Source organism: Acomys minous (genome assembly GCF_964271855.1).
Source record: "Acomys minous genome assembly, chromosome: 16".
NCBI lineage: Eukaryota > Metazoa > Chordata > Mammalia > Rodentia > Muridae > Acomys > Acomys minous.
This window is the reverse complement of record NC_140498.1, coordinates 92,486,052-92,511,015: the sequence shown is the minus strand read 5'-3', so window position 1 is coordinate 92,511,015 and position 24,964 is coordinate 92,486,052. Positions and strand designations below refer to the sequence as shown.

General features: G+C 49.7%; 1 protein-coding gene across 2 annotated transcripts in view; it reads right to left on the bottom strand.

Annotated features, from left to right (window-relative positions):
* The window catches only part of CCDC60 (coiled-coil domain containing 60), a 161,920-nt gene that overhangs the window by 8,721 nt on the left and 128,235 nt on the right, over positions 1–24,964 (bottom strand). For both annotated transcript variants that reach the window (XM_084762189.1, XM_084762188.1), the window contains exons 6-13: positions 22,716–22,806; positions 20,011–20,097; positions 18,676–18,901; positions 11,737–11,815; positions 7,857–7,928; positions 4,288–4,350; positions 3,565–3,687; positions 1,581–1,712 (exon numbers count right to left, since the gene is read on the bottom strand). In XM_084762189.1, coding sequence (XP_084618315.1) covers positions 1,581–1,712; positions 3,565–3,687; positions 4,288–4,350; positions 7,857–7,928; positions 11,737–11,815; positions 18,676–18,901; positions 20,011–20,097; positions 22,716–22,806 — 873 coding nt within the window. The remainder of the gene's footprint in view (positions 1–1,580; positions 1,713–3,564; positions 3,688–4,287; positions 4,351–7,856; positions 7,929–11,736; positions 11,816–18,675; positions 18,902–20,010; positions 20,098–22,715; positions 22,807–24,964) is intronic.

Sequence of the window (24,964 nt, the reverse complement as noted above, 5' to 3'; positions counted from 1 at the left end):
CTTGTCTCCCCATGGTGATACCAAAGGCTCCTTCATAAAGCGATGCTCGCTGAGTCCCACTGTGGGAAGCTCAGCACCTATTTCCCACTCTACTGGCTTCATGTGAGCTAGTTTATAACCTTTCTGCTTTCCTCCCAAACAGGGAGGGTCATAAACTAAGTCACCCTCCACCTTACTGCTCATCAGACAGTGAAGATCTGGGGGCGTGAGGCAGTGTGGGTGGTTCCCACGGCTCAGGGTCCCTCTGGAAAATTCCTATTCCTCATCAGTAACAACATGGGAGGGATCTAAGTCCCCCTTTTTTCTTAGATCTTGTTTTACTCATCCTGGCAGAACAAATAATATGCCAGACACCAATTCAACATCACAAGTATGTGTGCAGTTTGGGACCAGGAAGAGGGTCAGGTCCTATGCTCACCATGTGCAAGCAGTATGGCCAGGGGCTAGCGAGTGGGTTCCTCTGTTTCTATGTGAAATAGAGGTTTCATATATATCCTTCAGGATTTGGGGGGATAAGTACGTAACATTCAGTCCCTCAGTTCATAGTAATTTCTTACTATTGGTTTCTATATTTCCTTTAAAAATGTTTTAAATCTTATTTTTAAAAATTTATTTATTGTATATGAGGGCTTTATCTGCAGAAGAGGGCATCAGATCACATTATAGATGGTTGTAAAGCCACCATGTGGTTGTTGGGAATTGAACTCAGGACCTCTGGAAGAGCAGGTAGAGCTCTTAACCACTGAGCCATCTCTCTATCCCCTTAAATCTTATTTTAATTGACATGACCACTGAACCTATTTCTAGGGTACTTATGCAACAAGTCAGGACTTTTTTTGTTCTTTTTGAGACAGAGTCTCACTATGTAACCTTGGTTAACATGGAACTTACCCTGAACTCATAGAGAGCCACTGCCTCTGCCTTCTGAGTGCTGGGATTAAAGCAATGTGTGGCACCATGCCCAGCAAGTGCCACAACTTGTGTACAATGTGTAGTGTCCCAATCTGGATGCTCAGCACATCCACCAAGCATTCTCCACTCCTCCACAGTGAGAGGAGTGGCACCTTCCCTTGTGGCTATTTTGAAATACTCAGTGCCATCACTCTGCCATGCAGCAGACCCCAGCCCTTACCACATTGCTGCCTATCCTCTTCCACGTGCCAGGTGGTATTCTCAGGGGGCGACCGCCTGCAACTGCACCCTTGAGAGACTTAATTATGTTGGGGGTATGCAGTGATAACCTCACAGAACTCAGACTCTGCAGACATGTATTTGATTGACAGGTTTGGTATTACTCTTGAGAGAGGAGAGAGAGAGAGAGAGAGAGAGAGAGAGAGAGAGAGAGACAGAGAGACAGAGAGAGACAGAGAGAGAGAGAGACAGAGACAGGGAGAAGGAGGGAGAGAGAGAGAGGGAGGGAGGGAGGGAGGGAGAGGGGGAGGGAGAAGGAGGGAGAGAGAGAGAGGGAGAGGGAGGGAGAGAGGGGTGGTTGGCAAGTGAACTCTCCTTATTTCTGAGTCTGGACCAAAGAGGGATTGACCGTGATGCATGACCATCTTGTCTGGTCCTCAGGGTCTTACCAGTGGTCGGCAATCTCCTCCGCGTCCCCCTTCATCACGGGGACCTGGTGCCTCATCTTTGATAAGTCCTTTTGGAAATTCGAGGCAAGAATAAAGGACTGAAATTTCTGGAGACCTCGCTCTTCTTGGCGCCTGTGAGGTGTGAAAAAGTGGGCGAGGGATCAGAAACACAGATCCCCTTCTTTAGCTACCCTGTCGGGCCCTTCAGATGTCACCAACTGCCTTTTCTTCTGCGAGCTCTTGTGTTGTAAACTATGGTCAGGCTTGCCTGGTAATAGCTCTCTTTAACGTGCTGAAATGGTTTTGCTGCCTCTCAAAGCTGACGATTAAATTCTGCTTGTAGTGTACTGCAAGGCACATAGTAGGTGTTTAACTCATCTTAGTTCTCTTCCCTAGTCTCATCGTGCACACATGCACTCTCTCCATAGAGAATTCATGTTGTATGTCAATGTTTACACACCCACACCCAATGCATTGCATCTTACTTAGAATATTCCTTAAGGTCCCAGATTATTATTATTATTGTTGTTGTTGTTGTTGTTATTGTTTCCTACACTTTCCAATGGTGACATCATGCTTAGAACTGTATGCCTTTTCCTCATGATCAGAGTCTTTGGGACCAAGTGTGACCGCCACTGGTAGGCTAGCAAAGCCTTTGTATTCCAGCCTCTGCCTAGCTCTTGGGAGCCAGCCACAACTTACACCTGGTGGTCCCTTTTCTGCCCTCTGGGATTTGGCTTTTTCTTGGAGTTCCTTCCTTTCTTAATTTCCTAGCTGGATTCTCTGGGTTTGGATGCTACTGCTTTGTCATGTGCAGGGCCTTGGGGACGAGACTTCTTTGAGTGTGCTGGTGTCATCGTCTATGGGTCTAAAAAAGCCTCTCACCTGGAGGCTGTGGAGCATAAATGGTGCATAACTGCCAAGCTCTTTTTTGTTTTTTTGTTTTTGTTTTTGTTTTGTTTGTTTGGTTGGTTTTTCAATTCAGGGTTTCTCTGTGTAGCCACGGCTGTCCTGGACTCACTTTGTAGACCAAGCTGGCCTTGAACTCACAGAGATCCATTTGTCTATGCTTCCTGAGTGCTGGGATTAAAGGCACACGCCATCATACCTGGCCTAATTGCCAAGCTCTTAGCTCAGAGATGGGGAACACTGCCTAACATGGTACCCCAGAGACAGCACTGCCATTCATTATCCTGAGAACGCTTCTTTCAGAAGGATGTTCAGATGGCTTTGCCAGGAGGGAGGCCACCAGCTCTTTGTGCTCCCTTAGCCCTCTGCTCTCCCCAGCACAGGCCCCCACTGCCCTGTGTGGCAGATTCTAGATGGTGAGCTCTGGGCAGGGAGTGTAAAGGGTCACTTGGAAGTCCTGGTGACATGGGCAAGCTCTTTGGGGCACATGGTTGCCTTAGTTAGAACGAGGAGGAGGATCTTCCTTAATGTTGATCTTCATTGATGGCATTCTGACCGAGTGTGACTTTCTTGCTCCTGTCAAGAGTCCCCTGGTACTCTTCCTGCTTTGAGTATTTGAACGCATTCTCGCTGCCACCTGGGACACCTCCCTCCCCAGTCACTTCTCTTCCTCTGCTTCCCTCAGGGTCATCCTAAAGTTTCCTCGGTAGAGAGGACTTCCTGGACTACCCCACCTGGTTTCTGGCCTCCTCCCCTTCGCCTCCCCCTTCTCTTTATCATCTCCTGTTTCTCCCCCTGCCTTCCCTCTTCCTGCTCCTCTTCCTCCTCCCCTCCCCCATCTCTCCCCTCCCCCCACTTCTCCTCTCCTCTTTCTCCTTGGCTGTTTCTTTCCCCACTTCCTTCAGTCCTCCTCCGACCTAGCACCAGTTCTCTTCCCATGGCTCTATTTGTGTCTCTATAGATGCAGTGATTTTGTCTCTGTTTCCCAAGAGCCCTAGCGCTGGACATAGGCTGAACATGCAGTAGGTATCAGGTCTGTGTCCTTGTGGGGAACTAGACGTCTGTGTGCTCTTACTTTGTGAGGATTTCCATCTTGTCTTGTAGGCAGAAGCCTGCCTCCTGGGCTATGCTGTAAAACTTGGCCCGCATGCTGTCACACACCCCGCTCTTGCACTGGATGATGTCACGGTTAGCACGGCTGTTGACAAGAGAAACAATTAGCAAACGGGACCCAATGGATGCCTCCTGGTTCCCAAGCTCCCTCTGGCCTTCCTGTGCCCAAGATGCTCTGGAGTGGGAACTGCTAGTATCCAACTGGGCTCTCTGTCACCGGAATCCTCCCTTGGCATCCCCTCTGGAGACTGGAAGGGTAGGGGGTGGCTCAGGCCTTATATGTGAGTCCACAGGAAGGCAGCTTCCACTGGGGTCTAGCAAATGCCAAGGGCGGTGAACCTCTGACTCCATCGCCACCCTTTCCAAGCTGTGAGGCTTTGAGAGGGACACTGCGTGCGGCCAACTCTCAGCCTGTTACTCTGTGAAATGAGACAATGCCCGGCAGGACACTTGGGGGTGGGGGGTGGGGATAGACAGGACACAAATCTAGGACACAGCGTGCGGTGCTGCAGAGGGATTTCATGCCATTTTATGCAGTGCCACCCAGGATCTGGTCTGTGAGACCCTTGTCCCTGTTTCCTGTCTATGGCTTCAAAGAGTCTGGCCTGCACTGAGCTTTTCTCACACCCCTGGGAAGTAGAGGACGCTATGTCCATGGTGAGGTTGGCCTCCCCACCTGCCTTACCCCTTTGGTTTCTTCGGGGTCACCTGGATGTGGCTTTCTCCGCTTGTAGTGCTGGATCTCTCACTGCAACGCCAAGGGACAGTTTTAAGTTCTTCTCCTAAGAGGTGCCACTGAGGACCCTGCTGTCACATGCTGGTCCCCCAGAATTCACGCTCAGGGGAGACCCTCATCTGGGCACCACAATTCAATGCACTTTGTCTCCAACCTTGGACCTTTCTCTTGTCGTGCTTTCTGCCGTGCTCCTCGTGCCTTCCCACCATCTCTCCTGTTATGTTGTTTCATGTTCCAAGGGGAGTCCTGCACCCTCGGACTCTTCAGTGTTGGGGTCGCATGCATATCTTTGTGGGGACAGGCGCACGCTGGTGAAGGGACAGCTGAGCATTCTCCCCTGTGCTGTCTTTGGCACTCTGCAGTGCAGACTTCCATGTCATTCGAGCAGCCATTTTTTCTAAGCAGGGCCCCTGAGACAGCTAGTCTTGGCTGTCAACTTGACTACACCCAGAATGAACTAGACCCGAAGCCACTGGGCATGCCTGTGAGGGTCTTTCCTTGACTGTATTGCGTTGGACGGGAAGACCCACACTGAATCCAGACCCTTTGCGGAGGTAGGAAGACACATCTTAAATCTGGACCATGCTTTTTGGTGAGGCTGTATACTGAAGAAAGTGGAAGGACAAGGCCTGCTTGCCCCTTTTCTTTCAGGAAATGCCATTTCCCATGCTGCTGAGGTGTTCCATCACTGCAATTAGAACCCACTCTCACCCACCAAGATAGGAAAGATGCTCTCTTCAAGATCGCCAAATACAAATAGCCAAAACACTATGAATGCAACGTGTATAATTTCCAATTGTTTCATGGGTCTTCTTGCTGTATGTAGTTTATTATATATGTGTGTGTGATAATATAAATGTATAGGTAAAAAAAAATAACCCACTTCTTCAAGCATCCAACATAGACTGAAGACCAACCGAGGTGTCTAGCCTCGTAGGCTGAGCAAGCACTGGACTTGGCTTTTCCTGGGAGGAGAAGGCTATTGTCGGACTAGCTACAGCCTTACCTCAGTCTGATAAACTCTTCTTTAGCATAGATAGATTCTTTCTACCAGCTCTGTTCCCAGAGAACTCTTGACGAGTGCACCCCTGGGCTGAATACCCATATTACCTTTGTTTTGGAGACAGATAAGGCTAGATTCAGGGTCCAGCCTGGTTGTCAGTCACCTCCTCTGTGGCCATTTAACTTACCACATGCTTTGACTCTTTCTAGGTGTGGACTGACTATGTCCCTTGAGTGGCTGTTCCGCCCCATGACTCTCTCTGGGCCACCTTCCATGAAGGGGTGATCATTCCCCAGATCAGATCCACTTTTCCCTGCTGCCTTTCTCCCACGACACTTGGATATCAGTGTGTGTGTGTGTGTGTGTGTGTGTGTGTGTATGTGTGTGTGTGTGTGTGTGTATATGTGTGTGTATATATGTGTGTGTGTGTGTTCAAGCACATATGTGCTGCATATGCGTGCTGTCATACCTTACTTTTAATGTGGGTCCTGGAGATTCAGACTCAGGCCTTCATGCTTGCATGAAAAACACTTTTTTTTTTTTTAACCAACTGAGCCATCTCCCTATCCCCTTGTACCATTTTTGCTTTTGAGACAGGGTCTTACTCTGTAGCTCTGGCTGGCTTGAGATTCCCCATGTAGACCAAGCTAGCCTCGAACTCAGATACCCACCTGCCTCTACCTTCTGAGTGTCGGGATCAAAGGTGTGCCCCAATCACACCTGGCACACTGAGTGACATTTGTCTCATTAGCACTTGTTTACCTCCCTGTCTCCTCTTGTTTTTATAAGGTCTTGGGTTAAGGCTGTCTTACCCTCCTATGATGGTGGCTTCTCTGTGAGGTCTGGTGGGGGGAGGGAAGAGGAGGGGAAGGTAAAGCTGTGTATCCTCCTATGCTGGTGGCTTACTTCCTTTCTGGCTTCATGGCTTTGGGGACTTGTGGGAGGTGGACCTGGCCATCTTTTAGAGCCCTTCCTAAAGTGAAGGCCCTGGCATTTGTTGCTTTTTCTAGAAGCTTCTGGGGATTGGACCTAGAGGTTTTAGGCCTTGCAGGTGATGGGAAAGGTGTTATCCCCCCTGGATAGGATGCAGGGCCCCAGCAATAATGGGCAAATAGGCGGGAGATGCTGTTATCAAAGTCCAACCAGCTGTCCTGACCTGGGTAGGTAAATCATGAAGAGACCATGTTGGTTCAGACTTTTTTCCTGTAGACTGTTGTCTCCTCAGAAAAGAGGTGAGAGGCGAGGGATGTGGTGCCATCAGCTGCTGGTAAGCAGATAGATGAGCTACAAAGACCCCTTTGCCTTCCTCAGTCTCCCTTGTCTTGGTCCTCAGTGATTCCGAGCTTCCTCCGATTCCAGGCCCTGGGCGTGTGCATTACCTCTGCTTCAACCCTGCTCCCGCATTTCCCCTCCTCACAGACAGGGTGGCTTATCTTTTTTATGCAGGTCTCAGCCCAGGTTAGAACCTTGGGGGTCAATGTCCTCCCATCCCTCTGACCACTTTCCCAGAGTACTCCCCACAGCTACGGCTCTATGGCCAATCGTAGAACTATTGGAGTGTATTACATTATCAGTTCTCAACTATGGGGAGACTCCAAGGGGACATGGAGGCACAGAGAGGGGGAAAAACCCCTTCATCTCTATTTGAACTAGTTTTTAGCTGAGAAGGAAGGAAATGGTGGGCGTTTGAGTATCACATGGCAACAGTGGGAGGGAGTCGCAAGAGTCATTCATACTCAGTGCCAACGCAAATCACAGTGCTTGTTAGACCCGCTGTCAAGTCCTACTCTACCATGTATCATTCAGGGCCGAGGAAGCTCGGAGAAGACCATGCTCCAGGCCGGGAGGTAAAGAAACCTAGTAACCTCTTATCACCGTAGATGCCTTCAAAATCCTAATTTATCATGTGTGTTTACAGCATCCTTCTGAAAGGCGTCCATGGGCGCCCTCGTACTAACCAAGGGCCCAAAGCAGAGGATGTTCCAGCCAGGTCTATGAGCCTACAGTGTTATTTATATGAGCTGCTTATTGAAGCCTCCAGTCCTAGTGCCACTCCTGGTCCACCAAGGGGATCTAGGAAGGATCCAATCAGGAGACTGACTCCATGTCACATAACAGGCTACTCCAGTAAAGAGGTGCCATTCGCTGAGCGCAGGGTCCTCTAGGCCCATGTGTATGTGCCCCACAGGATGTCACGCTGCAGGTCTTGAACGGGTGAAATGAAAATTTAAAGTAGGAGAGGAGGAGGGTCACGCACCATGCTTCCCCAAAAGTGTCTCCTCATGGACGGGAGTGTTTAACGGGAAACGTGGAATAGAAACGTGGGGGGAAATTATCTAGATGCTCAGCGTCAGCCCAGGAGCAAAAGGAGCTTGTTTGAAGAGATGTCAAAAGATGGGAAAGGCGTCCCTCCCAGCCCTTCTCCCTGGGCATCTGTGGGGTGGTCCTGGGCCAGGAACAGCTCCCCTGCCTCCCTGCCCTGCACCCACCTGTCTCAGTCTTCAGAATTTCCTACCTGTGCCTGTGGGTACTCTGCCACTCCTTCCACGTATAATCGCTCTTGACTTGCTTGACTGCAGTCAGGATGCTGCAAAGCAAGAGGAGCCCTTCACCAAAATGTCAGGCAGGTGCCCAAGGCAGAGCGGGATGCCTCCTCCCAGAGGGAGCCACAGGGCCGCAGTGGAGGGAACGCGTAGGGAGTTTGTTGAGAACACATATTCTGGGCCACATGTCCATGGATTTGGTTGTGCTGGGCCAAGTTGTGCTCAGAAATTGCATCTGGACCCCCAGTCACCACACACACACACACACACACACACACACAAACACACACACACACACACACACACACACACACACACACACACACACACACACGTCAAGGTGGTCCACCCCTTTAGAGAATTTGAGAACCCTGGAAACACATACATAGATACTGTAGAACTGTACCTAACTCTGGAACTCAGACAACTCGATTATAGACACACACACACACACACACACACACACACAATTATATACAAATTTTTAGAATTACAAACACACCTAGAATTTCACCTACATAATAATCACACACACACATGTACAGACAGATGAAGCATTTGAAAAGCACACCTACAATTTCACGCTGACCTAGTGTTCCACACTCACCTAGCATTCCACTCACACCTAGAATCCCACACTCACATGTAGTTTCACATCTGTAGCATTGCACATGCTTCTGGTATTACTCCCTCATCTCCTGACACAAACACATGCACACACACACACACACACACCAGCATCCACAAAGAAGCCCAGAACTACATATACTCCCTGTGGAATTCCATACACACAGTAGAATTTTCAAGACTCTGAGACAGTGCCCACTTGAAAGGATTACTAGAAACCAGGGCTATGTTGGAGGTTCTCTAAGATGAAGTCTGGACGCCGATGTTTTCATGGACGCACAGGTTCTAAGAAGAAGCCATCTTCCTGCAGCCTGCCCACTGGCCTCCAACTTGTGAGCTGCTGATGTGTATGAAGGAAGCTAAGGCTTTCCCCGTCCCCATTAGTCTCATGGAAGTTTCAATAGCTGAAGAATCAGTGAGGAAGGGCAAGGTCTACAGTTTCTCTGTAACTACCATTATGAATTGAATGCAGAGTCCATGTGACAGATCTCCCCAGATTCGGACACTTTGTAAACCACAAGGAAGTCATCCTGCTTTTCTCATCTGTGAGGTTGGCTGTGCTGGGCAGGTTTGTTTTTGCTTTGTTTTGTTTTGTCAACTTGACAGAGCTTAGAGCATTTGGGAGGAGTGAGCCTCAGTTGACAAGGTGCTTCCATAAGACTGACCTGTAGGTATGTCTTAAGGGAATTTAATTAATGACTGAAGTGGGAGGGCCAAGCCCACTGCGGGTGGTGCCATCCCCTAGGCAGATGGTCCTAGGCTCTATAAGAAAGCCTAGGGGGAGAAAGCCTGCAAGCAGCATCCTTTCTCAGCCTCTGCTTCAGATTCTGCCTCCAGGTTCCTGCCCTGACTTCCTTCAGTGTTGGGCTGTGACATAGGAGTTGTAAGCCGAAACGAACCCCTTTCCTCCCTAAGTTGGTTTTGGTCAGTGTTTCATCACAGCGATGTAGTGCAGACTGGAACAGTTGATGATGGTGACAGCTGATTCACCTGTCCCAGCAGAGTGCTGTAAAGACCCGTGGCTCCTGTGTAAGGAAGGAATCAAAGTAATCCCTGCCTCCCTCCCCACTGCATCTGTTGGTTGCTAACTGTATGCCAGGAAGGAGCTGGAATGCTAACAAATGCATTATCACCCTAAATGCTCTAAGGACTCATTGAGACAGCCATAACTTCCAGAACATTCATAGTACTTTACAAGAACAGCATGGCTCACTAACCTCACTACAACCGTTTTGGGTAGGGTTGCTAAGGGGCTTCATTCTGCAGAACTGCAGTGAGACAATGCGCCTGGTACTACACAGAAACTGAATGATGGGACGGAGATGGCTCCCTAGTCTCTTAGGTTCCAGAGCCATGCCTTGCTGCTTCGCAATCTCATTTTACAGACGAGAAGACAGAAGCTTGGGGGGGTGGGTGCGGGGACACCTGTCCTCCAGCATCGGGCTCCGGGTGTGTACCAACCAGACTCAGAAACCTTTACAAAAAAGGAGGTGTCTCTCTGCATGGACATTTGTCACCGTCGTCAGTCGCTAGTGCTGACCAGGCAAGCGTCTTATGCACCAACGCTGTCTCAGAGCACCTGCAAGTGCCACCTTAGGAGGCGGGTTTGAGTTGAGGCTGCAGCAGACAGATTTGTCATCAACAGGCAGAGGTGGGGCGTGATGTATTCGGAAACACTGGGCGAAGTGTAATTACAGCAGTAACAATAAGAGATAAGTCATAGTGGCGTCCCAGTGGGCTGAGGCTCATGAGGAACCTCTTCTTGGCTTCATTTATTTTCCGTAAGTAATTTGCTTGCTCAGAGGGAGTCAGACGTGAGGAGGGAACTCTGACTCCAGCCCGCATTCCCTCTGGAGCATTTTTGGAGGCCATGGGTCCATGGGTGAGGCTTTTCACCAGAAGACAGACAGCTCAGGTTCAAGGTCAACACTGCCCTTTTACGAGCTGGTCCAGAGGTAAGAAGAAAGACTCTCCAGGTTAAGGCTTCTCAGATGAAGTCGTCTGCCGCCATATGCTTTTCTCTACCCCATCTTGGCCGTGCTTCCGTTCCCTGTTGGTGCTGTGGTGCTTCGGACCACGACTGCACACGGCTGCCCACATACTCCTCCCTCCCACGCCCGCCCCCACCCTGTGTGTCTGCCACCTTTGACAGACAGGCCTTTCCCCATGATTTTATCCCAGAGAAAGAAAAACTGATTCTCAGGACTACCCCTGACTAGATCAGTACCCTCTCTGGCCCTTTCTGAGATAGGGTCATGCTATGTGGCCTAGGCTAGCCTCAAACTCAAAATCCTCCTGCCTCACTCCCCAAAGTAATGAGATTATAGGTATATGCCACCACGCCCACTTTATTTTTTATATCTCTCTGCCTTTTTCTGTAGTGCTGGGGATAGTGGCCAAGGCTCTGCACATACTAGCCAAGAGCTCTACCACTGGGCTACCTGTAACCCAAAGCTCCTATTTTTTCTTTTGTTTACTTTTGACAACTCCATGCCCGGACACAATGTCTCTTGATCATATCGGTCCCACCTCTCTCCTCCCAACCCATATACTAAATACCCCTCAACACATCTCCTTCCAACCTCTATGTCTTCTCTCTTACTGCTGCCTGTTGGCTCATCTTGATGGCTTGGTCTTGCCCGGATCTTATGCATGTCATCATAACTGCAGTAAGTTTATGAATGCAATAGCCGTGCCACACCCATAAGGCAGGGTTTCAAGGCACACTGCCCCGCCCTCCAGTTCTGAGTCTCTCTACTAACTACTGACAACTGCAGAAGAAGCTTCTTTGGGTAACAGTGAAGGCAGTATTGTTTATGCAACACACACACACACACACACACACACACACACACATATATATTTGTCCTAGGTTTCCAAGTTTCTCTTGAGCACACACACATCTACAAACACTCACGAGAAGGGTGACCAGCTGCAGGACCCTGACAGGCCTCGTGGTGGCATGTCAAGGCAGGTGCTTTTGAAGTTGGAAAGACCTAGGTTTAGGCAGTTTGAGTCATCTTACCGTTCACCAGCTGTGTGTCCATTGGCATCATTTAGCTCCTCTCAGCACTGTTCTTTTACTTGTAAAGACAGCAGCCCCCGCCATAGGGGCCGTTGTAAGAACCCAGGGCAGTTGCACACATATAAAGGGCACGGCTCAGCGTTTGGGTCAGTGGTTGGTAACTGCATCCTTTACCTGCCTGAGGAATCATGATCACATACCTGGGAGCTCTCTTTTGCATCATCATCATGATCGCTCTTCGGGCGTCTTCTCGGACCATTTCCAGGAGCTTCTGCAAGTCTGATGGGAACAGGAGACGTCACACTTGACTTGGGAGTCAGGTTGGTGCCTAGATCCCATGCCTGGCCTGGGGTTGCTTCTGTCTCTGGGGCTCAGGAGGCCAGACAGGGACCCTACTGGGCCCCAGAAGGGTCAGCTCATACGGTCCGCTGGGTTACCTAATCTGACCATGTTACTGCTTGACTAAAACCATTTCATGATTCTTTAAATTTTCCCTGGCAACAGGGCTCCACCTGACTGAAGAGACCTTGAAAGATCTCTTAAAATGAATTCATTATTTTTTTTGCATGCATCATGTACCAGTTTCCATGTGTATATGCACATACTCCTGTGTGTGTATGCACGAGGTCAGAGGTCAACATTGGGTGTGTTTTATCTCTACCTTATGCTACTGAGAAAGAGTCTGTGACAGAAGCTGGGGCCCTCATCCTCTTCCTGTGTCACCCTGTGGGGGCACTGAGGTTGCTGGCAGCTACCACCACACCTGGCTTTTTATGTGGGTGCGGGAATCGAACTGGTGCCCTCATGTTTGCATGGCAAGCAGTTTACCGACTAAGCCACCTCCTTAAAGATCTTAACTCTGCATCAACCAGAGGGAACTGTCTCAGGTCCTGACAAGAAATCTTATTTGGGAAACGCTGACTGATTCTTTTTCAAACTGGTGATTTTCCAGCCTGAATCCAGATCACAACCGTACTTTGCTTGATTTGAGGAGGGTGCGGGCCTTTTAAAATTAAGCTTTTGTACAAACATCCAGACCCTTCTTTTGGGAAAGAATCTAACACATGAGCACATTGTCCTCGTTTCTGCCACATACTGGCTGATGTTCAGACAGGCGTGTGGTTTCCAGCCCCTGTCACCATGCCGGTTGACCCTTGTCATGATTTTGATTCAGAATCCCCTCCGTGTGCTGGAGGCTTGGTTTCTGATTTGGGCGGCCGTTGAGAGTGCTGACATGGATGCCAAGGGCACTGAGCTCACCAGGGGGTTACTCGATAGTGAGTTCATTCTGAACGAGCTGCTAGGAGGCGGGGTGTGGCCCAGTGAAATAGGTTAGTGGGGGCCTCATCTCACAGGGCTCGCCTTGTTCCATCCCCGTCCTTTCTGCCCTCTCAGCTCCTTGCCGCTGTGAGGTGGGATTGTCTGTGTGATGCTCTCCCTTATCATGTCCCAGAAGCCATGATGCCAGTGCCATGAAGTGAAACCCACCCACGACACAACAACCCCCCCTCCCTCAGGCAGTCTCCTTGGGTGTCTTAGTGATGGAGACTGAGGAAAGCGACACTCATCTTCCTACTCAACATGCTCTGTTCTGTACACTATGCAAATATTTCTTGAGGCCTGGCCCCTGTGAGCTGAGTCTTGTCTCTCAAATGATATGCTGAATCACCAAACTCCAGGACTTCAAAATGTCATGTGATGCAAATTGGAAGTGGTGGGTGAAGATGAGGTCACACTGGAGTGTGGTGGGCTTGCGTTCTGGTGTGACTGGTACCCTTGGAATCCAAGGAGAGCGTGCTATGCATGTGGTGACAGATAGAGGTGAGGTGAATGGTGCATCTATGGAGGGATGTCAAGCCTTCCCATAATCCACCAGTTAGAGAAGACTAGAACAAGGGAGGTTGAGCCCCTCCTCACTGACCACATGATTTTGGCAGCCAGGCACCTAAAACTCTGAGGCAATAATACTGTTGTGTCACAGTGGCCTGGGGAGCTAATACACTGGCTGACGAAAAGTTACAAAGTGATGCAGAGTGATATGTATGTTTCACAGAGGGGTGTTCAATGAGCACCAGTATTTGACAAGGGAACACTTGCAGATCCCCAGCCTCCCCCCACCCTCCCCAACTCTTTCCTGCTCCTAGCAGGGCCCCTGCCTCTTAACAAAACCACTACAAAACACCCTGTCCTCAAGGCCATAGCTGTCCAAGGTGCTGAACCATCACTGGGCGGGTTGGTCACTTGGCAACTGTCCAGAATTTCTCTCCAGATTTAAGAACAGAGAGAGGGAAAGAGAAAACACACATGGATGGAGCCACTGGCAGACAGAAGGGGAGACTTCTGAAATAGTTTTCAAATACCTTTGGGACTGAAGAAGGGGACAAGGAGGAATTCAAGGAGGAATTCATGAAAATTGAGCATTTGGAGGGAGAGTGATAAGAACGCATTGTTAGGTTTGCCTCAGAACGAACATGTTACATAGCTGGCCTCACTGAGTGAAATGTCATATTATATGTATATATGGGCCTTAAACATCCCAGGGTGACCTTAAACTCATTACACAGCTGAGGATGACTTTGAACTTCTGATTCTCCTGCCTCCACCTCTCAAGCACTATGGCTACAGACATTTCCAGTCACTCACTTCTGGTTTATAAAGTGCTAGGGAATTGATCCGGGGCTTCATGCATGCCTGACAAGTACTCTACCAACTGAACTACATCTCTACCCCTTGTATTAGAGATGTAGTCTTTCACTGTCTTTATAGTTTGGAAGACATCAGTGATGGTGTCTCTGAACAGGCAGTGAGGCTGACATCCATTTCGTGTAGTCATCACATCATCCATCTGTCTCTCTGGTGTCCTCTTGTGTGTGTGTGTGTGTGTGTGTGTGTGTGTGTGTGTGTGTGTGTGTGTGTGTGTTTCTGGGAATCGAACCCGGGTCTTAATATCTCTGGGATTCTGGAAGCTTCTCTGCTACATCTGGCAGGAAGCTGACCTGTGGACTCCCACACACATTGCTGTGGCCTTGTGCACTGATCTCCTGAGACTGTGGTTGCCTTTTGCCTGTGGGGCTCCAGTCCAGGCTGTGAGTTCCTTGAGGTCTGAGTCTGATTTCATTGAGGTTTCTGTGGGTAGCAGCTGTCAGTGTGCACGGAGCGAGTGAACAGCAGCGATGACAGAGGAGGAGCCTGTTTGGGAGACTGGGAACTGACTTTAGTTAATGATGAGGGGTAGCAATGGCAGTGGAGGCCCTCGCTGTGTCTAGCCTCTTACAAACTCTATCACTAGGCACAAGGGAGGAAGATTAGCATTCCTTAGCAACCTAGAGCTACCCAGGCTGTGCCAAATGCCATAGTTCAGCCACAACCACCTCTTACTGCCAATCCGTGGACAGACTGCAGCTGAATGGAGTCTTCAGTTTTGCCTTGTCATGTCTTCTCCCCACCAAGTGGAATCTTGAGGCTTCTGAAAGTTACCCCAGCTTGTACGGAAAGGCCATGGGATGGAATCTTCCTACAGAAGAGATGGTCCTGTAGTGGATGCTTACAGGGCAGCGGGGCTGGTGTGATCCATGGCTCAGAGCAGTGTCACCCTAAGTCTTCTGTTAAATCATATCCACAGAGAAGAGAAATCTTGACTCCTCCTCTGTCTTCCTCCCTGGCAGGCCTAAGAACTGAACCCTTAGTGACCAAGCCAACTTCTTTTGATAGGCATTGTTTTCTGTGTGTGTATCCTGACGCGAGCAGAAAAGGGTGTTTGATTTCCTCCAGAGCTGGAGGTGCAGGCAGCTGTGAGTCTTCAGACATAGGGCTGGGATCCCAAACTCTGGTCCTCTGCAAGAGCGGCTCTTATTCTGAACCCTCGGTCTTCACACCTGGCCCCTTTTTTTTATGGTCTCTTTTGAGGGATTGCAATGAATGATGCCAGACTCGCATCTGAGTTACTATTCAACTCTCTGTCTCTGTCTCTGTCTCTGTCTCTGTCTCTGTCTCTGTCTCTGTCTCTGTCTCTCTCTCCTCAGGGTCCCAGGCCCAGCAGGAAGAATGGGTTAGGATTTGGTTTCTTGGGAATTCCCCTGCCATTGATTTAGGGAGGCGGGGTGGGTCAGTGGATCTGTACCACACAGCCCTGGACTGTAGACTCCCCCAGAGGGCATGCTGCTTGGCTGGAAGCCAGGAATTCAGCATCAATTTGAGGAGGGTTTTAAAGGCAAGCAGAGGCTGGGAAACAAATCTGCCTTTGTCAAGGCTGCAACAAACAGGAGGGAGGTGAAGATGGAAGTGAAAGAAAAGAATGGAGCGGCTCAGAAAGAAGGGCTTTCCCCAGAGACAGATCCCTGGGTGGAAACACTTATCAGCAATGGCTGGCTGTCTAGTGTGCAACAGGCTGAAGGCATGAAACAGCACACCCAGGCCTGCAGGAGTCTCCCCTCCCTTCCCATTTGCGCTTTCTTGGTAACTTTTATTCTTTTTCTATCTGGAAGGGGAATTTTTTCCCCCAGCTCTTTCTCCCAGCATCCTCTGCAGTTAGCTTTGGTCCTACAACTGAGTTCTAGACCGTGAGGTTTTAATTCTCTCTTTTTCTTTCTCCCTCCCTCCCTCCCTCCCTCCTTCCCTCCTCTCCTTTTACCATGTGGATTCCAGGATCCCAACTCAGGCAATCAGGCTCAGTATCAAATACTTTTGCCTGCTCATCCATTTACGTCCTTGAGATTTTAGAAGCGTGGTGTGGAGCTCCCGAGAAGGTTGCTTACCACACCTGGGTGTGGGCACCTTGATACCTTGCCTAGCTCCTTCTGCTTCAGACACAGGACCTGGATGTGATGGTTCGAACTCTGGCAGCCGTTCTGGACCGTGAAGTGATACTGAGGTTGGCCAACTAAAAATATGGGACAAAGATCTGTAACAACACTGTTGAAAGCCATTTTTAATCTACCTTTGCTTGGCCTTCTTTAACTGTAGGAAGATGTAGACCTTGATCTTCTTAAAGTCACTGCTTCTGTTTCGGGCCTCTGTACTAACCAAAAGTACCCCCTTGGTGCCATGAGATGAAAACAGTAAACTGAAATGAAGGCCTCAATAAGACCTGGTACAAAGCACCAAGAGTTTTGAAAAGAGCGGACCCAGGTGGGTCAGGGCAGGCTTCTTAGGGGAAGAACCAGCCGCAGGTGTCAGGGGACAAAGGAAGTGGCGTAGGCTGATGCTTTTCTTGAACAGAGGAAGGTCCACTGGTGAGGTTGGGCTGCTCAAGACACGAAGCAGCAAATGCAGAGCCAGTTATCAGCATCCGGAGCAAGTTGTCTTAGAGGCCACGGTCGTCACTGAAAGATGCTGCACTGGGGTGGGGGGATGGTGGTCACCATGTCCAGTACTTAACTTACAAAGTTCTCTCCAGATCAACATGGAGAAAAATCAGGGCGAGGAGTAGGCACTCTGTTAGAAAGCTGTCACGCTTTGAACCCCCTTCCCCAGCCTTGTCTCTTTGGGTCTCAGCTTCAGTGGTCAGAGGTGAGAGAGGCTTCTGTGCACTGTCTTAGCTGAGCTGTCACTGTCATGGCTCTGACCTAGTAGGGAGACGGAGCCCCGTTACCAGGTCGTCGGCACTCACTGTCACGGTCCTCTGAGTACATGTGATCCTAGCCACCTTGTGCTCACAGCTTCCTTGTTTACCACCTGTCTTTTCCATCTTAAGTGCACTGTCACCTCGTCCCTCCCATGTCGTGGCTGCTTGATACTCATGCACTGAAGGAAGAAGGTTGGAGAAACTCCTTCTCTGTCTCAGATGGAGCCTTTGTCTAGAGAGCAGCTTGGAGAGCTCCGGGTCTCCCTTGGACCCCCGCTGACATGTCTGACTCCACTATGACCTCCTTGACTCCAAACAGCACCCAGTCCTTGCCAGATCTTCCCAGGCCAGCCCTGGCTCGGCTCTTGGACTTGACCTTCCACCTTGTCTGAGGCAGGATCTCTTTGTCATTTTCCTAGTGTGTATATGAGGCCCAGTGGCCCATAAGCTGCTCCTGGGAATTCTTGCCTTGGCCTCCATGATCTCTGTGGGAATGTTAGGATTGCAGACAGTTGGACTATGCATCTGGCTTTTATGTGGTTCTGGGGATTTGAACTCTGGACCTTGCACTTGCCCACAGAGGCTCTGCTACACATCTTTTTATATTTTCTCAGTGCAGGGAATTCTGAGAGTGAATATTGGACATAACGTGTGGAACCTGGTTTCTCTTCCTGAGGTCTGAGGTCTCCCTACTCTTGAATGGTATTGATCGTTTTGGATTTCTTCCTTAAACGAAGACCCACAGCTTTCAGTAGATTCCTAAGGCATCTAAATTGAACTGTGAGCTGTTATGAAGGTGGACTGATAAGAGAAAACATAGGCTTGTGTGCAAAAACGTATATTTGTGTCCCTTCAGGTTTGGACTAGGGAAGGACAGGGACAAAGGCTGGGCATGTCTTCTGCTGGGTTGATGGGAACATTTTAAAGTCAGATTGTGACAACAGATGCACAGATATGTCAACCCCATAAAATTGTTGGCTTGTACATTTAACAATGTACAGTTAAAGTGAATGGTGCCTTAAGCTAGATGTGGTCGCATACGCACACCTTTAAGTCCAGCAGTGTTCAGGAGACTGAGGCAGGAGGCCTGTGACTCACAGGACATCTTGGGCTATGTAAGCATGTGCTGTCTTTCCCTCACATACAAAACAGCCCAAACTTGAGCAAAAGCTACACATCTATAAATCTGTGTAAAAATTTGAAGAACATGGAAGCCATATGGTAGAGATACCCTGATCATAATGTCTGTATTTGTGAAATGTGGGAAGGATAAGATTTTATATAAACGGAGGCAAATGAAACATTTTTAAGGTGTTATGAAGGCAAATAGCGATTGTGGCTGTGTCCCTGCAGGGGAATGGCTCAGAGTGAAACAACTTACAGGGGATACTTTCAGCCTTTACGAGGGGCGGGGCATGGGCAGGAGCCAAGGACACTGAGTAAGGCAGGTGTTGGAGAACTTTGACCTCTGTATCTCTGCCGAGAGGGGCTGGAGGCGAGGCAACAGAGGGTCAAAGACCTTGGGATATAAAGGCAGGAGGCTGTGGTGGGGTCTCAGGTGTGAGGTGTGACTTACGGGCATGGAGGATTTCCTCCTCTGGCTTAGTGGAAGATGACTCATTGTCCTCAACGTCTTTGCTGCCAGTGACTACACTTGGAGGCTCGTCAGAGCCAGGGTTCACGGAGAGCATGCTGCTCTGGGGAGAAGACGCCCCGCTGGTCCGAGACAGACTGAGGGTGGAGCCTCGCCTGCTGAGTCTGCGGCTGGCTGTGCGCATGGCAGGGACTTTTAGCTTCTTGGTCTGAAGGAGAGAGGAAAAAGAGGGATGGCAGGAGGGATGAAGAAAGGAAGGGGGAGGGACGAATAGGGAGGGGGAGGGGCCACTGGGAGGGAAGGAGAGTTGATGGAGGAGGGAGGACGTAAAGGAGGAGGGAGGGAAGGAACAGGAAAGTGGCATCTCTGATCCCTGCTAAGGTCAGTGTGAAGGGCCAAAGGACACTGACTTGCGCCCCACTCCTTCTAAGCACTTGGACACAAGCTAGACCTGGAGCAACTGTTTTCACCAGCCATTAGAAGGCATTCCTTTCTCTCCGTGTCACTGGAAGCGTGCTTGTCCCTGTACTGATGATTATGCCCCCCTAAAATACCACACTGCGACTGAGCCTCTCACTGAACCTGGAGCTAGGCTGGCATACAGCAATCCCTGGGAATACCCGTCTCCACCACTTCTCCCAGCGGTGCCCGGGTTACAAGCACAGCTGCTGTGCCGGGTTCTTGGTGTAGGTGGTGGGGGATTTGAACTCAAGTCCCTATGCTTGTGCGGCCAGACTTTTAACTCACTGAGCCATCTCCTTAGCTCCAGAAATAATTTTTGAGAGCTTTTAAAATGAAAGTGCTTGAGAGACACAGGTTGATGTCAACTTTATATGAGACTGATCTTCAACGTGCCAGGGAGGAAGGCAGCAAGGAGCAGAGGGGGCCCTGAAGGCCACACCGAGATGTACTACCGTGACACCAGGCGGGGAGAATTACACTCAGCTGGTTTGTTTGTGGGAATCAATTGCATTGAAGCAGAGGGTGTTAGTAATGTTTTGATCAATTATCTTGTAAAGTCTGGACCATAGGTGGAACTTTCCTGCACCAGAAGCAGGGAGGGATTTCTTGGTTGCACAGAGGAAGGGAAAAGGTGGAGGAAAGAGGGAGGGGTAAGACTGCGGGAGGGGCTTTGCCTCCCATTTCCTCCTCTGCTTTGCTCCCTTCCCCAAGTTTCCTGGCACAATTTTGCACAATCATAAGAAAGTTTCAGCATGTGACAGCTGGAGTCTGGACTGCGTTTGCCCAGGTCTCCAGGGCAGCACACAGGTCACATAATGATGGCCATGGAAGGAAAATTAAGTAGTGAGAGCTTACATCAGTCAGGAAGCTTCCCTTGTCCTGACTTTGCAGCTTGGCCAGGAGCTTGTCAGCCTGACAGGACACTCCACACCCCTTGCCACCCTATGAGAGAGGATGTCAGAGCTCAGGGACAGCACATACACTCAGAGGCCACCTCATCCCGGCGCTGGAGAACAGATTCTAGGCCATTGTTAACCATGGCTGAAGGTTTAACAGCCTGTGTCTGGGCTTGGGGTGGGGTCTGGCAAGGAGTCCTGGACTCCGAGCTGGGGGGGGGGTAGAGCACTGTGCCTCAGTGCCCTCACTTATAAAACAATGGGGACGCGCTAAGGTGACCACAAAAGGGCATTGGTATACACAGTCCTACGTGCACCTCCCCTGAGCTGGAATTTCATCTTGTGCTCCTAGGGTTGTCATTAGTTAACATTCAATTAGCCACCCCAGCCAGGGGACCCAGAGTGAAGGGCTGACACTTCTGGTTGAGAGCACGGGGAAGATAAGATGTGCTGGGGGACATGGCCAGCTTCAGGGTGTCACTTGTCCTTCAGCGCTCCCTGACTTAACTCAAGTCCACACGCGCTTTTATCGCTTTCTCGGTTTGCTCAGGGTGACATGACCCAGCTGCCAACTTCTGCCTCAGGAGGGACTGGCTGTCTTTTTTTTTTTTTTTTTTTTTTTTTTAAATAGGGGAAGATTTAAATAGGATAAAGATCCCTGAGTGAACCTTTATGTTTTCTAAGAAGCAGGGGGTGGATGCCCACGGGAAGACATAGTTAGCCACCCATTTTTGTTGTTGTTGCTTTTCTTTTTGTTTCTTTAAATTTGGAGATTTTTCTAGAAAGACCTAAGTGCTTGGCTTTTGTTCAAAATAATGGACCCAGGGCTCCTGTTTGCATGTGGTGATGTGGGTCCCCTAGCCTTCCCTTTGGCTAGGCTTCATTTTGCCATATACCTCACTCCTCCCTGCCGTGTTCCACGGAACCTGATTTCTTTTTCTCATTGACATGATTTCCCATTTTTGGGAACACTGCTTGCTACTGATTAGGTCTATGCATACCAAAGACCCACGGGGGACTGTTGGCTAGAGTCTCTTTATAGATCCCCATTTTGTAGAGGGATAAACTGAGGTCAGGCAAGGAGAAACTGCTTGCCCAAGGTCATAAATTGGAACCAGCCAAAGTGGCTGCTCCAGTGTCCTGCAACCCCCATCCCCCGGAGTGCACCCTGCCACTGCCAGGGTGTGATTATGAGAATTCGCCAGCAGCAGTACTGAACATTCTGGAAGGACGCATGGCTCCTGATGCCTTGTGTGTCTCTTGAGATAGATGCACACCGTGTCTCCATAGCAACTTTGTGTGAGAAAACAAAGGCTCTTGCTTTTGGGTCTGCCAGAATGCCGATGAAAGAGCAGGGAATGGGGAAACTGTCCTATCCTGGGGAATATGACTCCGAAGAACCCTGTGTTTGACACATAGGCCCAAGGTGAACCCCAGTCCAGCAGGGTGACCCCACGCAAGTCATTTGACCTCTCTGAGCGCCAACTACTTCTCCCATCAAAGTGTGAGAGCACAGTGCCCAATGAGACACAAGGAAGGAAGCATGAAGTAACATTTAACGAAATTGGCTGTTCTGTCAGTATGACAAGAAGCGCTTCTAAAGTTTGCACATATTAGGTTTGTTGCTTGTGTATGTGTGTCTGTGTGAGTGTATGTATGTGTGATTCTCTCTCTCTCTCTCTCTCTCTCTCTCTCTCTCTCTCTCTCTCTCTCTCTCTCTCTCTCTCTCTCTGTGTGTGTGTGTGTGTGTGTGTGTGTGTGTGTCTAAGTCAGAGGACAACTTGTTGCAGGGATTGGTTTTCTCCTTCCCCCATGTGGGTCCTGGAGACCGAACTCAGGACATCAGCCTTGGCTGCAAGCGCCCTTCCCTCTGCACTATCTTGGCTTCTCCTATTTTTACACTCTCAGTGAGTTTGCGTACCCTTTCCCTAAGCTTCTCCATAACTGTGTGGTAGGTGGGGGTGGGCACTGTACTGGCTCTGTGGGCAAGGACAGGATCTGCACACCCTCCCCCCCAACCTCCTCAACCCCCCCCACCCCCATTGCACAGTCCTGTTCTATCTAATGGCAGATTCATTGCTTTCTTGCTATTCCTCGTGTGTTTATTGAGCAGGTGGACTCAGACTTTGGGTTGAAGATAACAGACCTCAAAATCCTTTCTGATAGTGAATACACATATGGCTGGAAAGAGTGTCCTGTGGGGGGCGGGTGGGAGGAGACAGAGGGGGAGCTGTCAATCAAAGGATAGGGTGAGGTGAATCTGTTTCCTTCTTGACAGGTGCCTGTCAACCCCTCGCCCCGCCCACTTCCACCCCTTTCCCCTTCTTCCAGTGTGTCTGGCCAAATGTAATTTTTCCTATGATCCCCAGATAACCATTTTAATTAAAACTTACAAAAACCAAAAACAACAAACAAACAAACAAAAACCCCAGAACACCCAATGGCATGTGGTCTTTCCTTTGCTTGGAAAACCAGCTAGACAGATACAAACAAACCTTTCCCATCAGAGACTGAATGTGGCTCTCATGGTAAGGGTGGGCTCCTGGTTACCTCAGGTGCCATGACGGTAAGGGTGGGCTCCTGGTTACCTCAGGTGCCATGACGGTAAGGGTGGGCTCCTGGTTACCTCAGGTGCCATGACGGTAAGGGTGGGCTCCCGGTTACCTTAGGTGCCGTGACGAAGTGGTCCCACCTCTGCCCCATGGACTTTTCCTTGTTGATCTTTCTTATTGCGCTCTTGCTGCCACCTGGGTCCCTGCGTGAGAAACGGCTCAATGGGTTTCCCGTTTGCAGAGTCTTGGTTTATTACAAGGCCCCTCCTTACCTTTTCCCTAAAGAAATGCTGATTCAGGCTGATTGGGAGCTGATCTACGGTATGATTTTCTCTTTACTACTTTTGAGGAGGGCAGTTCTCCATAGATGAGTCTTTTGTGGGGAAAAAACGGAGGCTAAGAGAGACCACCATTTGCTGGGTGGGCATCCATCCATCCATCCATCCATCCATCCATCCATCCATCCATCCACTGTGGTTGTCTACCTATCTTTCCATCTATCCATCCATCCATCCATCCATCCATCTATCTACTGTGTTTGTCCACCTACTTTTCCATCCATCCATCCGTCCATCTTCCCAACCACACACCCATCCATTCTTCCTCTCAAACACACACACACACACACACACACACACACACACACACACACACACACACGCACACACGCACAGGCACACGCACACACATCTATATTCCCACCCATTCATAAATTTCATTATCCATGAATCCATTTCGTTTTTAACCCCCTTTCCGCTGTGGGCTGATTCGGGTGTGTGAGACCTGTGACATACGTGGCTGGCTCTCAGCCTGTACAGAGCAGGGACTTGAGGTGATGAAGTTGATAGGAGCAGCTTTACTAGCTTCGGGAATGGGGGAGGCACTCAGTGTTCAGGCTTGTCAGCGTCTGCCTGCATGATGGCTGTGGGTCAAAGTATTCGGATACAGGGCACAGGCATGGTCAGATGGATTGAACTTAGGGCTGGTTCTCACAATTTGGGGCTCTGAGAGGCAGATCCACAGGCTGTCACCAATAACGAGAGGGGCCCTTCTGCCCCTGAGGCAGGACCCCTTGTCTGACTAGAAGTTCACAATCATAACAAACAGGACAGGCTCCAGGGCTGCGGTGGGGGTGGGATGCACCTCCAAGCCTTTTGTAAGACTTTGTTTGATTACACAATAAAAAGCTCTGAATAATTAACATAGAAGCTCATTTGAGCCTGTTCTGCTTGCTTTTCCCTCGAGTAATCAAATTAGGGAGTATTTAAAATCCAACTGGAGGAGAAGGAGGCAGCTCTCCAACCTTACACCGTATTTAAACAGGGGTCCTTCTGAAGCCTGGCTGCAGGCTAACCAACAGGCAGCCTTGGTGTTCCTCAGTGTCTTTCATGACTTGGCTTTCTTCTTTGCTTGGGCAGCTCCTGCTGAGCTGGCAGCGCCTTCTTGAAGTTCAAAAGCAACCCCGTTTCCCTTTCAAAATTAAATCTGGGCCCAGCCAAGCTTTCGAAATCTTAAATATTCACATCCAATTGGGAAGATAGAAGCCTTCCGCTAATGCTGACTTCCAAGGAGACCTGATGTCTACCGCGACTTCAAGCGGCAGGATAAATGAGCTAAAGACGCAGCCAGGTCCCTGCAGACCTTCGGCTGCCCTAGGCGCCTCCTCCTCCTCCTCCTCCTCCTCCTCCTCCTCCTCCTCCTCCTCCTCCGCAAAGCCGTTGATAAAGGGGAGGCCAGGTAACACAGGATCCGTCTCTCTGATGTTTAGTTCTCCGTAGCAGATAAGCCCAAAAGGAAGATCAGTAAGCAGGGAAGAAAGATCAAACACAGCCGGAGCAGAGAAGTCCACTGCAGAGGCTAAAAGCCAGTTGGCGAACCTTCCCCGTTACCACTTGTTCACGCAGTGGAGCCCTGCTTCTCTGCCCTCTGAAGTTGGGTGTCTCTCTGTGATTTGCTTTGTTAAAAACAACACAAACAAACAGCATGAGCATGGGGTGACAGTTGCTCCTTGGGGTTCCTCGCCAGCTAGATTCCTTCTGCTGTGCTGACCGTAGGACCTCCATCAGCCTGGCGCCCTGCGTGGCGGTAATGAGCAAAGCTCCTGTGTTGGATACGAAGGCTGAGCCAACAGGCAGCTTCAGTGGTGGGGAGACGGGAACCATGGTTCATCAATTAGCACATCTGATTGCTTTGCTGTCTGGTGACCTCAGGTGACTTTCCTTGCATCTGCTACTGGGCTGGAGTCTGCCTGGTCCACTGCCTTCTATGTGGGTGACCTTGTGTAGGGTTGCTTAGCTTCTCCCAGCCTCGGGGTCTCCACCGGTTAAGATGGGGCTGAGGACATTAGCTGGGCCAAGAGGT